Here is a 14542-nt window from a genome sequence, read left to right on the forward strand (position 1 = left end):
AAAAATGATTGGTTCTCTCTAAACCAGACTGTAGAGGAGGCGGGACCAAGACGTTTGATTGATTGGCCCCGCCTCTGCCCGCAGAAGATTTTGGCGTAAGCAAAACTCCCACAACCGAGCTGAGCAGCAGATACTTAATGTACAAGAGATGCACACATTAGCAGAGTTTCATGATCGATTTTATTATAAAGTGCCATATCTACAGTTTATAAAACAAAATGCCCTCTATACAAAATAAAGGTGTGCAGTTCCAGTCATTAAATATGACTGAGACGTGAGTAAACTCACAACTAAACATGTATACCAAAATAACAAAGACAGCCTATTTCTTTCAGATGGAAGTGGTAACTGATACATTGTAATCTGCATAAATAATAAGATTATATATATTCAAGGACAAAGACTGTTTTAAAAGCCTTTCAACTAGAAGTGGCACCTTTGTAAAGGGCTAATCCCTTCTGCTGAAGCGGCTTCTTGAAAGTAACAGTGTCAGCTACGAGCAGAGGAACGTGAAGATGGATGGATGGACGTTCAGCCGCATTTATGAGAATTTCTTAATGAAGCGTAACTTCAAGTATGTAATGATCAGAAAAATGATGATCATTATTGCCATGGCCAGGTGGTTCTGCCATAGTCCCCAAGTTGAGTAGTCAATTCCTTGGTAAGTCAGAAACTGCTCGCCCGTGCACCTATGAGAATGGAACAGTGTTTGACAGTCAGATGGTTGAGAGTTCTGTTTATGTGTGTGTGTGTGTGTGTGTGTACACCACACTGTACAGATCAAATGTCACCACAGTGTGGAAATATTATCTTTGAGATATTTGTCAGGTTCCCACAATATAAACCTCAGATTTATAATTAAATCTGTGAATGCAAATCAAACAACGAAAAATGCCAAAAGTCTTCTATTTTGTTTGGTTACTTATGTTTAAGGTTAGGGCTGGATGAGGGTTAGGGTTATCACAGTTAGAATTAAGGTTATGCTCACAGAAATGAATGGAGAGTCCCCCTAATGACAGGAATACAAAGCCTTGCTCAGGGATCTGTGCGAAACACACAGCTAAGGGGACAGTAAATCTCATAATGAAACCTCTTACGTTATAGTAGAGGCCGTCACGTTGCAGGCAGCAGAAGCAGCGGGGGTTGTAGTGTTTCCACAGAATGTCAGGCCAGTAAATTCATTGATTTCCAGTGCCTGGTAAGGAATAAAAATGTATATATTTACACACTAGTTACACCTTTAGGGTCACGTAAAACACACCTTCCATAATTAACTCAAAAGGTCCCATCTGTACTTACTGTCAGACCATAGCGAGGGATACTGAAGTACTTCAACCATTCCAACCAGTTCATGACACTAGGAAGGTTCACCAGAAGACCAGAGAAGATCTGAGGACAGAGCAGTTCTGAATTCAAATGATGGATATTATCTACTGTCACGTTCGTGGGGGAATTCTGTCAGCTTCAGTTCAAACAGAAATTATGTATTGAGGGCTCACCATCATGAACACAAAGATCACGGTCATGAAGAGATTGGCCATGGCCACAATGCTCTGGTCAGCCGAGATGGCATATGCCATAGATGTGGCCGTCCAGGCCACCATCATCACGGTGAACATGAAGATGAAAAAACACGCCGCCGTCTTTTTCAGCCCTACGGGGAAACGACAAATTCAGAGAAGCTTGTCACAGTGGGATCCCAGAAGCTCGAACCTTCAAGCAAATACCATTCATCTGGCATCATCTCGTGTTCCACACCTATCATGAAGTACAGTATGCAGCTGAAGAGGACAGCAGGAATGGTCCGCATGGTGATGATGTCTGACATGATCTTGCACAGGAAGTACACAGATATTCGGTAATAACCACTAATGTACTCGTGCCTAGGGGAAGGAAAAATTCAGCATCCATTAGCCTGGGACGACATTTTGCATTTCTGATTCAGGCATGACTGGAGCTCAAGACATCTAAAAAGACTTTCACAATTACAGAAATGCATGTCACTGTATAATATTCAGGAAGGACTCCTACATTAACATTAACAACTAATGATTAAAGCTTTCAGCGGCAGTAGTACACAACCTTGGCAGAGTGGTAATACCCACACAAAGAGTTTCTTCTCTGTGATAAAGAGCTCAGCTGCTGACAGGGTGCTGAAGCACTGGTTTGTCGTGATGAAGAACAGCACTCCAATCCTGAAAGGTCAACAGGGACTGGTGTGAGCCCATCATGACTTTAACCGTAACTAACAAAGTGTGTGAGAACACTGCAGGACAAAAGCGACTCGGATGAAGAGCAATCAAACAAACAAATGAATACACAGGTAATAAAAGTAATAATATTCCAAAGATACAATGGCCATATTTAAATATAAATCTAAAATGAACACCGCTTGGGATCGAGCTTCCCCCAGCTCCGGTCTCTGAGGCCTGTACTCTGATTTTCCTTATTCCTGGTCACTGGACAATTAAAATGCGATTTACAGCCTTTAGGGGGGGGGGGGGGGAGGTTGTAGGAATTTCTGGAAATGCATAAAAACAACAAACCTGTTCTGGATTCCGCTCTGGTCGCTCTTAACTCCAAAGAATATAGCTCCAACTATGAGGCCCAGAATAATGGTGACTACAACCTGAAGACAGAGACAATATTATAGCAGAGGTGCTTGTATCTTCACTGAACATTGGCCAAGGGGGCAGGTTTGGAACGTGCAAAATAAAGTGCACACCCTCCAATATAGTTATATGGTTATATAAAGTGCATTTGTTCCTGAACCAGCTGGCTTTAAACAAGGCTACTGGGGAGAAGATGAAGGAAATTAAACAAAAATCAGTGTCTAGTTTTATTTATATATATATATATATATATATATATAAACTTCACCATTCCATTAATTATTTTCTACTTTTACAAAATGAAAATTTTAAAAAACAGGACTCTAAGTAATCACATATAATGAAAGCATACTTAGTTTGATATGCACATATCCAAAAACTCAAACGAAAATGCAACCATTTTAGTAAACATTTTACCATTATATTGTAGAACTGGATGTACAGTACCAGTTTGGACACCAACCCCCCACCAAAACATTTATTTGTACTATTGTCTACATTTTAGAATAGTTATAAAGACATAGCAATAATAAAACAACATATATGGAATTTTGCACTAACCAAAACAAAAAATAAAAACTTTTTTTTTTGGGGGGGGGGGGGGGCAGCTATGTTGGTTGAGACTCAGAAGTTTGCTGGTTCAAATCCCTACTGTCTCCTCCAAGCCATTTTCATGAAGTGGCCTCCTGGGAAGATTTTTTAGGTCCCACATACATGCTGAGCACTCATTGGCCCATTTTCATTCCTCTCAAATCATCTGTACCGTGTCAGGTGGCCAGGTCATGTGATGCGACACAATCACCCTCCTGTGTAGGCAGCTTGGCGTGTCCAAACTTTTGACTTGTACTTTAGGTGGGGTCACTCTGCCCATTTGGTTCTGATGTTAAGAAAAGTGCTCAGGAGTGTGGGGTTACAGAAGGACCACCAAGTCTTTGATAGAGACTCGCATAGCTCTGTTGAATTCCCATATTAAATCAGCACTACCGCCATTTGGTCCCGTCTCTGCACTTGCGTTAATCTCGGATGACTGACTCAATCGTGGTTCACAGGATGAAAGGGTACATTTAAAGGGTTAAATCGTTTTCCCACCCAATTCCCAGTGTGTGGAAGTGCTGAAAGGGTCATGGGTCCCATCATGTGATGGGCTACGCCATCACCAAGAGCTTTAGCGAGACATCATATCGCTTCGAATTCCGCCACAAGAGTCGACACCAAGGTCACGAAAGCTACTTACCGAAGACTGGGGTTATTACGCTTCATTTAGAGCCGATTAACGGCTAATAATTCTTAGGGAGAGTACAACTGATGACATTTGGTCGCAGAAGGTCCGTAATGAGCCCAGAAAATCTCCTGGTGTGATGTTGTGGATCACAGAATTCCCTAATTAACACGCTGATTACTTTCAAGTCAGTTACTTGGCTAAATCCAGTCATAAGGTCATTAGTGATTAAATCCATCTCCTGTCTCTTTGATGCAGAATTTGTGATATCGGGCCAGTGGCCACTTAGAACTTTCGCAACATTTCAGACCAGCTTAGAAGTAGTGAGAACTACAGATATTCAGGAATTCTGCAGACAGAGGACTCCGCTCTGTATAATGTTGCTTCCTGGTAAAACCTAATAAAGAACATAATTCTGTTTCCCACGTTCAGTACCTTAACCACTGTGCCCCCTGTCAAGCAAAGATAGGTAATTCATTTTCAGAAGTGTACCTGAGCTATGGAGGTCTGGGGATTGAGCATGAGGTTCCGGTATCCTCTCTTGAGAACCCAGAAAAGCTGGTGAAAGAAGGAGGTGTTGTAGGTGATGGTGCGTGACTTGGGCTTGCCGCTGTACTCTCTGCCTTGAAGAATCTTCTCCAGTTCCTCCTTAGTGTCCCGGCAGTGAACAGAGTTTTGGAACTCGCTCACCAGACGCTCCTCTATGGTCTGTCTGAATTTGGCCTTCTCCGTGTCCAACTCTGGGAAAGCAGCATGACAGCGACCACCAGCCAGTTAAATAATAAAAATGTACCCTAGTAGGTGACACCTTGTCTTAGGCTCTCAGGTTTAGGTTTTGTGTCAATGATTTTGCCCAGCTGTAGGCTAATGTAAGTGTTCTAAGCATGTTTAAGGTAGGCTAGGCTAGGCTACGATGTTTGTTACGTTCAGTGTACCGTATAATGATATTTTCACCTTACGACAGGTTTATCGGAACGTAACCCCATCATAATCCGGTAAGCATCTGTAGTCCACTAATCTTTAGTCAGGTGACTAAATTTAAACAAAGAACTTCAAACAAAAATACCTTTTAATATACTGTACAATGACCTTTCTCTGAAACCTTTTTCTGCTCAGCTGCAGTATAATTAAAGTGCAGGGTATTATATATATATATAGTACATATGCATTCATTATATTTTATGACAGTGGACATGTGTACCTTCGTTATTCTGTATTTTGGTCAAAGCGAATGCTGTGGAATCTCCATTGATGACGTCCAGGAAGAAATCGGCCGGATTGTCGTGGGTTTCACAGGGATACCCTGCATTGGGAGATTCAGAAACACTTGTCGTACCCCAAGGCTTTGAAACTCCAATCCATGAGTTGTATACATCAATGGATGTGTTCTGGGGGCAGTTTTTTTTTATATATAAATTCCTACAGCCTGCCTTACCAATACTAGTGAAGTAGTCCAAAGCACTTTGAGCTGGTCCATGATAGACTAATTTGCCACTGACTAGTAGAGTCAAAGAGTCAAATAGCCGGTAAATAGAGTAACGTGGTTGGTGGATGGACAAGATTATGGTCCTTCCCAGACTGGACATTCTAGAGGGGGAAAAAAAAAAAAAAATCAAGTAAATCTCTAAAACAACTCAAAAATCCTCAAGTGACTGGTAACAGATTGTCTAAAGTCAATTGATGTAGACATGGCAAACATGACTGTGACTAGTTAACCAGGAAATCCAGCAGTATACCTTTTAAGTAGGAGCAGGACAGAGTTTGCAGTACTGGCATCCAGACCAGTGGTTGGCTCATCAAGGAACAGGACCGGGGGATCAATGATGAGCTCCATCCCAATAGCGGTTCTCTTCCTCTCCCCACCGGAGATTCCCCGGATCATCTGCGTCCCTACCTGCGGAACAGAGCACCTATGGTTTGAAGGCACCTCCTGTGATGTACATTTATGCACCTCGAACATTCAAAGGGCAGCAGAACATGCAATCTACCTTGGAGTCAGCCACTTTGGTCAGGCCCAGCTCCTTGATGAGGTCAGCCACCCGAGCGTCCTTCTCCTTCTGGCTCACGGAGTTGGAGAGCCGCAAGGCGGCACTGAAACGGAGGTTCTCCCTTACGGTGAGTGTGCCCATGAGCACGTCATCCTGGGGGACCACAGAGCAGCACTGTCAACATGCCCCTCCAGGGCAACCAAGAGGCAAAAGAATGAGATCTACAGGGTCAACAGAACTCATCCACGGAGAGTAGGGTATGGGTTGGCAAGAGGGCATCCAATTCTGTGATTTTACTATTTTCAATCAAAATGAAAAATCTACAGTACAAGTAGCACAGTGGTTAAGGAACATGTTTGGTTTAAGTTCTAGAAGGTGCTTTATGAGGTGACTGAGTTGGGCCCTTAATTGGAATCCAGGTTCTATGCACCTGTACAAATAGGTAAAATTCACAAGTTGCCTTGAATAAAAGCATCAGTTAAGAAAATGTGCCAGACAGCCAGCAAGTGTCATTTATATATCCTATACATCCATACTCTAAAATTATGTGCCAGTCTGGACCTTTGCCAGCTTCTTACAACCAGTTATCACTGTTAATCAAAACTAAAACCTACAAGAAAACATTTTAGTAAACTGAAATAAAATATGACAACTACAACTAAACAACCATAAATACTGCTTCGGAAACTAACTGAAAATAAAACAAATGTCAAATTCTTTGTTACAGTTTTTTTAAATACTATCTTCAGTAAAAGTTCTCATATCCAGGCACTGCTGGATAGTTGAATTTTCAAGATTGTTACTTTTTAGAAACTGAATTATAACACATTTGTTAGACATATTTTAATTCTTTTACACACACATAAATGATCATTTTACTGTTACATTGGATGTTATAGGACTATTATATAGGATTAATATAGTGTGCTGCTCCACAGGCAATTTAGTGTAAAGTTTTAATATAGTATTACTAAATGTACATTTTTTATATTGATATTATGCCGGTAATTTGAATGTCGGATAACCAAGAGCTTTTGACCCCTCTAGTCATGCCTCACTTCTTGTTTAATGTATATTGGTTTTATATTAACATTAATGTTGGATATTATTTTTTATATGTCCTTGCTTTGTGTCCCTGTTTTTTGGTCTACCTTACTTGTGCCTTGTTTAATTATGTTCTTCTTGTACTTTTGTTCCTAGTCTCTCCTAGCATTGTTAGCCCTTGGTGTTTTAATATTTCCTAGTTCCAGTGCTTGTTAACTGTAATTAATTCCAGCTGTTTATTGTCCCGTGGCCTTTACTGATTGGTTGATTTTGGTTATGTTCCAGATCTGCCCCTTGTTAGCCCTTGTCATCTGTGATGATGTAAGTGCCTGTCCTCATTCTGTTCTTTAGTTTGTCATCATAGTTGTTACTAAATGCTTGTCTCCCAGTCCTGCTCCCAGTTTTGCTCCAGTTCCCTGATTAGTGTTTGTTTTCCTTGTGAATGATTGTTAGTTTCTTGTATTACCCGTTTTGGTTTTAGCTGCTCCTGGGGCCTGTTCCACAAAGCAGGGTTTCTTGCTTAGCTGGATAACTTGTTGGATTTAAGGTAGTCTGGGATAAATGGACTTTATCTTTGTTCACTTATATTGACCCCAGACTACCTTAAATCCAACAAGTTATCCAGCTAAGCAAGAAACCCTGCTTTGTGGAACAGGCCCCAGGTCTCTTTATTTTATGGTTTCTGCTTTGTGTTCTTTTGAGTTCCATAAAATCTTGTTTGTGGTGAGCTGCTCTGTGGATCATCTCTCTTTGCTCTGTCATGCCCTGCCTTAACAAATGTAAACTGTGTATTCATGTAGGCTTCTCTAAAGATCCAACAAATAAAAAAAAAAAAAAACTTTTGGCCATCCCTTGAAATAAAAATTATTGAAACTAAAGACTGCAACTAAAAACATAAAAACTAAACTAAAATATATATTAAAATAAAAAAACCAATAAAACCACACTGAAAAGTAAACCATTTAAAATGAAAATTGAGAATAATATAATAAAATCAAATTAACAATACAGCTTATAATCATGTTTCCCGGCTTTGAAGAGCCCCTCCCACAACATGCCATGACGCTGCGCTTTTTGTCTGACTAACCATTAGGAATGTGTTACATAATGGTAACTTCCTGCCACCATTATCTTTTGTCTTTGTCAGCCAAGCTTTCCTTGTCACAATATACATGTATCATTACCTAAAAACAACCAAAATGCACTTCTCTGACTTTCCACATATTTACCATCTTCCACATATTTACCATCTGGGGAATTATATTTATATTACATTGTGGGAACCAAATGTACCCCACAACGTGATAAAAAAAACATTTTATGCTGTGGGTCCATTTTTTAGGTCCCCACAAATCCCCATATAAATTAATGGAGTAACCACAAAGATATAATTGTAAACGTGCGTGTGTGTGTCTGTGTGTAGATAGTTGATTGTAAACTTTGGACCTTCTTTCGGCTATGTCTGTAATTGTTCACACTAATTAAAGTTTACCTGCTCTGCTCAAGGAATGTCTTCATCATAATGTTAGAATTGAGAAGGTATTAGTCTTAAAAACTACATGAGAAAAGTACTTAAGTTCTTACAAAAATTTTATTGCTTCAAATCCATGTGAAATAGCGATTACCTTGAAAATGAAAAGCCTAACGAACTGAGACAAGCAGTTTTTGAACTATTCAAATGGTGATTCCCATTTAGTCATATCAGTTACTAGTAGAAAAAAAATAAATAGGTGGTTGCATTTTTGATAAATAGTAAATGTCAAATTGGAACCACGATGGAGACCTGAGACTTGACTCAGACTCTAAATCTGGGACTTGTGAAAATCTCTGCTACCAGCCCGGTGTCTGAATCGGCAGAAACGCTTCTCTTCCTCGTCCATACCTGGACCACATATCCCGAGAGGCACTTGAAGTTCGGTGGCTGGGGGGCCCCATCGATCAGCACCTCCCCCGAGAGCCCGGAGGGGTCCTTCCTGGCTGCCAGGACATCCAGGAACCTCAGGAACACCAAGGCGAGTGCAAATCAGGCCAAGCAAACACAACTGCTGAAAGGCGGGATGGCACGACTGTACAGAAAAATTAAAGGCGCGTCAAAATCAACTGCCCTCTGGAATCTGGTTTACGTACATATTTTGTGAAGGTACTTACGAGGATTTCCCACCTCCTGTCGGTCCTAAAATTGCATTCAAACCTGGTTTCATGATTCCACTGCAAGTACAAGGATAGGATGTCAGTCACAATTCAGTTCAATTAAAAAGAAAAAAAAAAAAAAAAGTCCGAGAGTTACTCCAAGCTACCTTTTCATGCCATAATGTGGTAATCAGGTTGTAGATTGGAGGAGACAGAGATCACCAAGATAATTACGCCTAGGAGCTGCATAGAAGAGTTACCTAACCAGGTTATACGGAGGACATGGCCTTTCACACAGCTCTTGGAGATCCCTGGCTTGTTCTACACACAAACACGTCACCTTAATACGCATATTAGTTTTATAACAGCCATAGATGATGTGCTCATAGCAAATATACTCAATATGCATGCGTTTACACACACTGCGTAGGATGTGACCAACGCTTGACAAGTTTAACTAGTAAACAAGTGACTAGACAAAAACTGTTTGACATGACCCATGACCCAGTACACAGTTATGATACCAGTAATATCTGCCTGCAGGTGATTTTCAGATTCCTTAACTGGGGTGGGGAAAAAAAAATGCAACCCAGTAAAAACTAATTGAAAGGCTTGTGTCGGGTGGTCACATCTCTGCCCGCCTGTAAAATGGTTTTAATGACATTATAACCGACAAAACATGCTTAATATTGAATAATTAACACAGTGGACTAAAAAAGACCAGTGTCATTTGTTCAAGACCATCGCCATGGGCAGTACAGTAGGACAGAGAGGGAACATCATCCAGCAGGATGAAGTAACAACAACAACAACAACAGCCCAACATCACCCACTCAGCAGTCAAGAACAACTACTAGCTGAAGATAAAGAACCTGGAATGCCCTGACTCCATTAATAGACAGATTGCTCCAAATGAAGATCATGTGACTCAGCTATACAGTAGTCGCTTCCTTCCGTCAATTCAGTGACATCCTGTAACGCTAATTTCATTGGAATCCGGTCAACTAGACACACCTAATGTGTAAGGGCAGCTTACGCAGCAGGTGCGATCATTCTCGCCGCTACTCAAAGCACTAATGAGGTCGAGCGGCACTCACTTCAGATTGACCAAGACCTCTTTGGTGATGCTCTTCTTTCTGCACGGGGGTCCCATCTTTATCTTGACCTGGTACTGGATGTTGTGGAAGCTGACGATGGACCCGTGTGGCATCTTGGTTTTTGTAATGATCTTTGGCTGGGGGGTGCCATTGGCGTTTACGGTGTCCTCAAAGGGGACATTCACCTGGTCCGACCCCTCCATTATCTAACAGCAGTTCCCCCTGTGGGGCCAAGAGATGAACTCATTTAGAAAATGAAATAAAAAACAAACACACACACACACCTTTTCCTTTACAATGTTTTATACACTTCAGCTTCACAGCTTCGCCTTTCTGAAATAGAAACTCTGCAAAAAATAACCACAAGTAATGATACGGCATAATAATGATTTAAAGAAACAGATAAAATTTGGATGCTGGTCTGTGAGGATTCAACTCTGCAGAGAAACCCCAAATCAAATGCATCGCCCTAAAATGTCAAATCGCACAGATATTCGATTAACAAATTGGAACTTGGAAAAGGATCATGCCTTGAACATCAAAATTCAGGTAATCATGCCAAATGTAGATTCCTGATTATAAATAACAGAGGAGTCAAACTTGGGGCGGCATGGTGGTGTGGTGGTTAGCGCCGTTGCTTCACACCTCTGGGACCTGGGTTCAAGTCTCTGCCTGGGTCACATGTGTGTGGAGTTTGCACGTTCTCCCCGTGTCGTCGTGGGGTTTCCTCCAAGTGCTCCGGTTTACCCCCACAGTCCAAAGACATGCTGAGGCTAATTGGCGTCGCTACATTGCCCTTAGGTGTGCATATGTGAGTGAATGGTGTGCAAGTGTGCCCTGGAGCAAGTGTACCAGGAGCAGGTGTGGCTCATCAGAAGCCAAGTGGGACAGAAAACCTATTGGATAGTAGCTCTCCAGGACCAGAGATGGAGACCCCTCAGAGAAACACTGTAGGTTCCAGAGGCTTGCAAGATCTGACAAACTGACTGATAACAGAGCTCCAAATTATGGCTTCCACTAGCAGCAGTGGTGCCCCTTACTGAATATTTTAGGAGCACAAACACAAAATTTAGGCACAACCCTTAAATCGACAGGCAATGAAACACATTCACAAAAATATCAATCTTAACTGTATTACTCATAAATGCTTTATTAATAAACATACAAATTTCTCTTTATCTACCATGATTGTCCATTAATGCATCTATGCATGTTCTGCCAGTTGACCTTGGACCACCGACGGTTATTTTTTCCTCCCTACTTGAGTGTTTTTGCTCCCTACTTGAGTGTTTTTGCTTCCTCCGTTATCTGGCTTTCTTCATTTCTTTGCATTGTTCTCTCTTAATGATGTTGTAATGCATCACAGCCAGGCACGTGCAGAGGGGGGGGGGGGCGGAGGGTGCTTCAGCACCCGCCCCTTTCCTCCAGGATGCCTCAAGTGCCCTTTTCTTGGGTTTTTTTTTTTTTGTTTTGTTTTTTTAATGTGTATGTGCGTATGGAGCCCTGTCTTTGCCCCTCAACAATCAAATATAACTATTAATCTCAATTTTGCTAAATAAAAGGATCTGGCTTGCATCAGTCACATGACTGCCATTAACCAATGCTCGCCCTTGAGGGCAGAGAGCGCTCGTTACGAGCCGGGTACGAGCTCGCAAAGTGCACGCGCATTTTCTGCAGGCTGGGTGGTGCGGAGCTGGAGGAGAAGCAGGCAAATTAATTGGAAGGTGCAGACTGCAACAAAACGGTAAATAGGGTGTACAGCGCACACTATAGTCTATAACAACAAATGAATTTAAATAAATGAGCGTGGTGTTTGTGCAACAGCGCGACAAACATTACCTGTCCTTTTATGAACTGCACAAGTGGTCTGTAGTGGTGGTCATTAACTGCTAGCTAACTGGGTAAGGGTGTTACAAGGGGGTCTGTAGCTCTGTCCGCCGTTTTAGGGAACATGTTTTGGTTTAAAGTAAGTTACAGGACTTTTCCCTTCTTTTCTGGAGGGCTTTTATTTCACTAAAAACGATCTAATATGGATATCCACATAATTCCATATTAGACTCGTCATGAATGTGAGTTGTTGTTCTATCTTTTTTAACTTGGAGCACCCGCCCCTTTAAACGTCTCTGCACGGCCCTGATCACAGCACACCCATGTAAAGCACCTTGGGCCAACTCTATATTAAAAATAATTTGAACTGAACATACAATTTACAGGAACAATGTGAGGTTATATTTTAAAAGGGAAAAAAAATCAGAGTGAGGTAGTGGTTTAAGTGAAAAAATATCATTACGTTAAATGGTGCTTTTTAAAACAAACACCAAAGTTTGTTTCATTGTCGAGAAAGTGCTTATGGAAGAGATGATTTGACTTTGGTTACTCACATTTTACCCAGACTACCATAAATACAACAGGTTATCCCACCAAGCAAAAAAAAAATCCCGCTTCGGAAAACAGGCTCCTGGTGTTTCACGTTATATTCGAGGAAAGTTTAAAAAGTCGCAATGGTGAGCCAAGTTATAAAAATTAGTTCCACTGAATCCAAAAACGGTTGCAAAATCCGACTAACTAGTCTCACGCTGGAGCCCTGACATAACCTTTCCCAATAACCAGGTCACCCAACATATTTCACTTTTGTTTTTCAGATTGATATCAGGTGGTTGCTCTTGGATCGTACCTATGTTACACCATAACCGTTTAAATAAGTGATCTGTACTTATACTAAATTAATAGCACCGACGTAATCCTCTTTCAAAATGGTGCTGTTAGAAACTAATAGTTTAACTTAACACTCCGTTCAGTGTCTGCTGTACGCGTTTCGATCCATTTAAAATTGTAGGTGGCGGAATCGAGGAAGCGCAAACCAGATGGCAGCCTCACACGCAACCACCCCCCCCCCCCCCCCCCCATTTCAGGTATTTTTGGCACATGAAAAAAACAAACAAAAAAACACAGGAAAGCAAATAAGACAAAACACCAGAATAGGCCTACGTGAAAGATGGAATCGGCACCTCCTTAACTACACGGCATCATTAACCAGTCTAATTAAATTAAAATAAATACTTTTCAGTATTCTATCTGAAAAGTTCTGTAGATCTTATCACACTCCAAACGAGGATATATTTGAAAACGGAAACATCCAGCTAGGTTAGTCTCAGTTTGTTTCGCATTCATGTAAATATTCCAGATGTTGTTCTGAGAATGCATATTTGTGATTAACAACGCAACAAGAAACTTTGGCAAACCTATCGTAAAAGTTGCATATGATTCCGTTGTGAAGTAGCGGTGCAGCGTGTCTTATTTAAGCGTAACCCGAAACCTATGTATATAACCCGCCTGGAACAAACAATTCACTCTTCCCAGTCCCTCTCTTCTTTTCGAAAAAGTACATAAACTCCTCACACAACATACGCGGTGATCTTACTCCAGTTACAGTAAAACGCAAGACTAACTACTATTTAGTTGCATAAAATGTACCTTTTTATACTTTACGATTTTTTTAAAGCAGTGTTTTATATTAACAGCGACGGACAAAATAAACACAGTAACAAAAAAGATCACGCTTTGTATACATCAAAACGTGCAACCCCGTTTTACATTTGCATAATCGAGGCGTCAAAATATTATGGTACGTAACGAATATTTATTAACGTCGAGGGAAAAGTAAGACATGAATAAGCCGCTTACCCGACTCTTTGGCGTTAAAGTTGCGCCTAGGTGACTGACTTCCTTTGGGTGAGACCGGAACAGCGCGCCTCTCAGTATTTATATGATAAGGGGTGGGATGGAAACGCCGGCGCCGCATCGTTACCAGCATCTGACGGCACGCCAGAAACCTGAAATCTATATTATTCCATTATAAACTTAAAATTAGCTTAATCAAAAGCGTTGGGGGCAATCTGTAAACCGTACAGACCATTTACAAAGGTAATGAAACTCTTACATAGGTCTATGTGTAAATGTATGTACAAACTTGTTAGCAACCCTGCATTAACAGAGATTTTCCTAAACTTAATCTGCGTTGAGTTTCCAGCCTTTTGATGTTGGCGGCCCAGTTTACGTCGTACAAAAAAAAAAAAAAAAAGTAAACCCTGTTAATGGTGAAAGGATCAAGCCAGAATGAAGCAGGCTGACTGGTGCTGCGGTGAGGAGACCTGTAGGGTATAACAGGGAAATTCGAGTGTAGTTCAGTCTAAGTTAATTTTTTTAGTAAATGAGCTTTATATATATATTTATATATGTCATTTTTTATGCATGATTCAGATAAAAAAAAATTATACTGATAAATTGCGAATATGGTTTGGTCCTCTGCATTAACAGGCGTCCATAGTTTTCCTCAAATGTACATCTTAACAGATTCAGCAAAAGTTTATGTATATCATAAGACCTAGGTATATACAGACAGACGTGGACAAATTTGTTGGTACCCTTCAAATTGATACTTTATTGATCCCC

At 40.9% G+C, this 14542-nt stretch overlaps 1 protein-coding gene across 2 annotated transcripts; it reads right to left on the bottom strand.

The window, feature by feature from the left end:
- Positions 1–161: 161 nt before the first annotated feature.
- On the bottom strand, positions 162–13859 carry LOC111837265 (broad substrate specificity ATP-binding cassette transporter ABCG2-like). Of its 2 annotated transcripts, XM_023799150.1 has the most exons (16): positions 13775–13859; positions 10091–10312; positions 9012–9071; positions 8746–8860; positions 5820–5972; positions 5568–5725; positions 5267–5418; positions 5033–5134; positions 4324–4571; positions 2547–2629; positions 2106–2195; positions 1759–1883; positions 1500–1654; positions 1300–1389; positions 1098–1195; positions 162–689 (listed from the first exon to the last, which is right to left on the bottom strand). In XM_023799150.1, the coding sequence occupies exons 2-16, from the start codon at positions 10291–10293 to the stop codon at positions 542–544; spliced, it is 1980 nt and encodes a 659-aa protein (XP_023654918.1). In that variant the 5' UTR covers positions 10294–10312; positions 13775–13859; the 3' UTR covers positions 162–541. The 2 variants fall into 2 exon arrangements, with proteins under 2 accessions (XP_023654918.1, XP_072563581.1); XM_072707480.1 differs by lacking the exons at positions 10091–10312; positions 13775–13859 and having other exon boundaries at positions 8746–8929.
- Positions 13860–14542: the final 683 nt, after the last annotated feature.

Source organism: Paramormyrops kingsleyae, chromosome 25 (assembly GCF_048594095.1).
Source record: "Paramormyrops kingsleyae isolate MSU_618 chromosome 25, PKINGS_0.4, whole genome shotgun sequence".
NCBI classification, from domain to species: domain Eukaryota; kingdom Metazoa; phylum Chordata; class Actinopteri; order Osteoglossiformes; family Mormyridae; genus Paramormyrops; species Paramormyrops kingsleyae.

Excerpts from the sequence above, each read along its gene's own strand:
- LOC111837265 (XM_023799150.1), bottom strand. The coding sequence starts at position 10,293 with ATGGAGGGGTCGGACCAGGTGAATGTCCCCTTTGAGGACACCGTAAAC. Across the intron at positions 1,884-2,105 it reads ACAGAGAAGAAACTCTTTGT|GCACGAGTACATTAGTGGTT; the intron begins GTGGGTATTACC and ends TCCTTCCCCTAG. Across the intron at positions 1,196-1,299 it reads TCCCTCGCTATGGTCTGACA|GCACTGGAAATCAATGAATT; the intron begins GTAAGTACAGAT and ends ATTCCTTACCAG.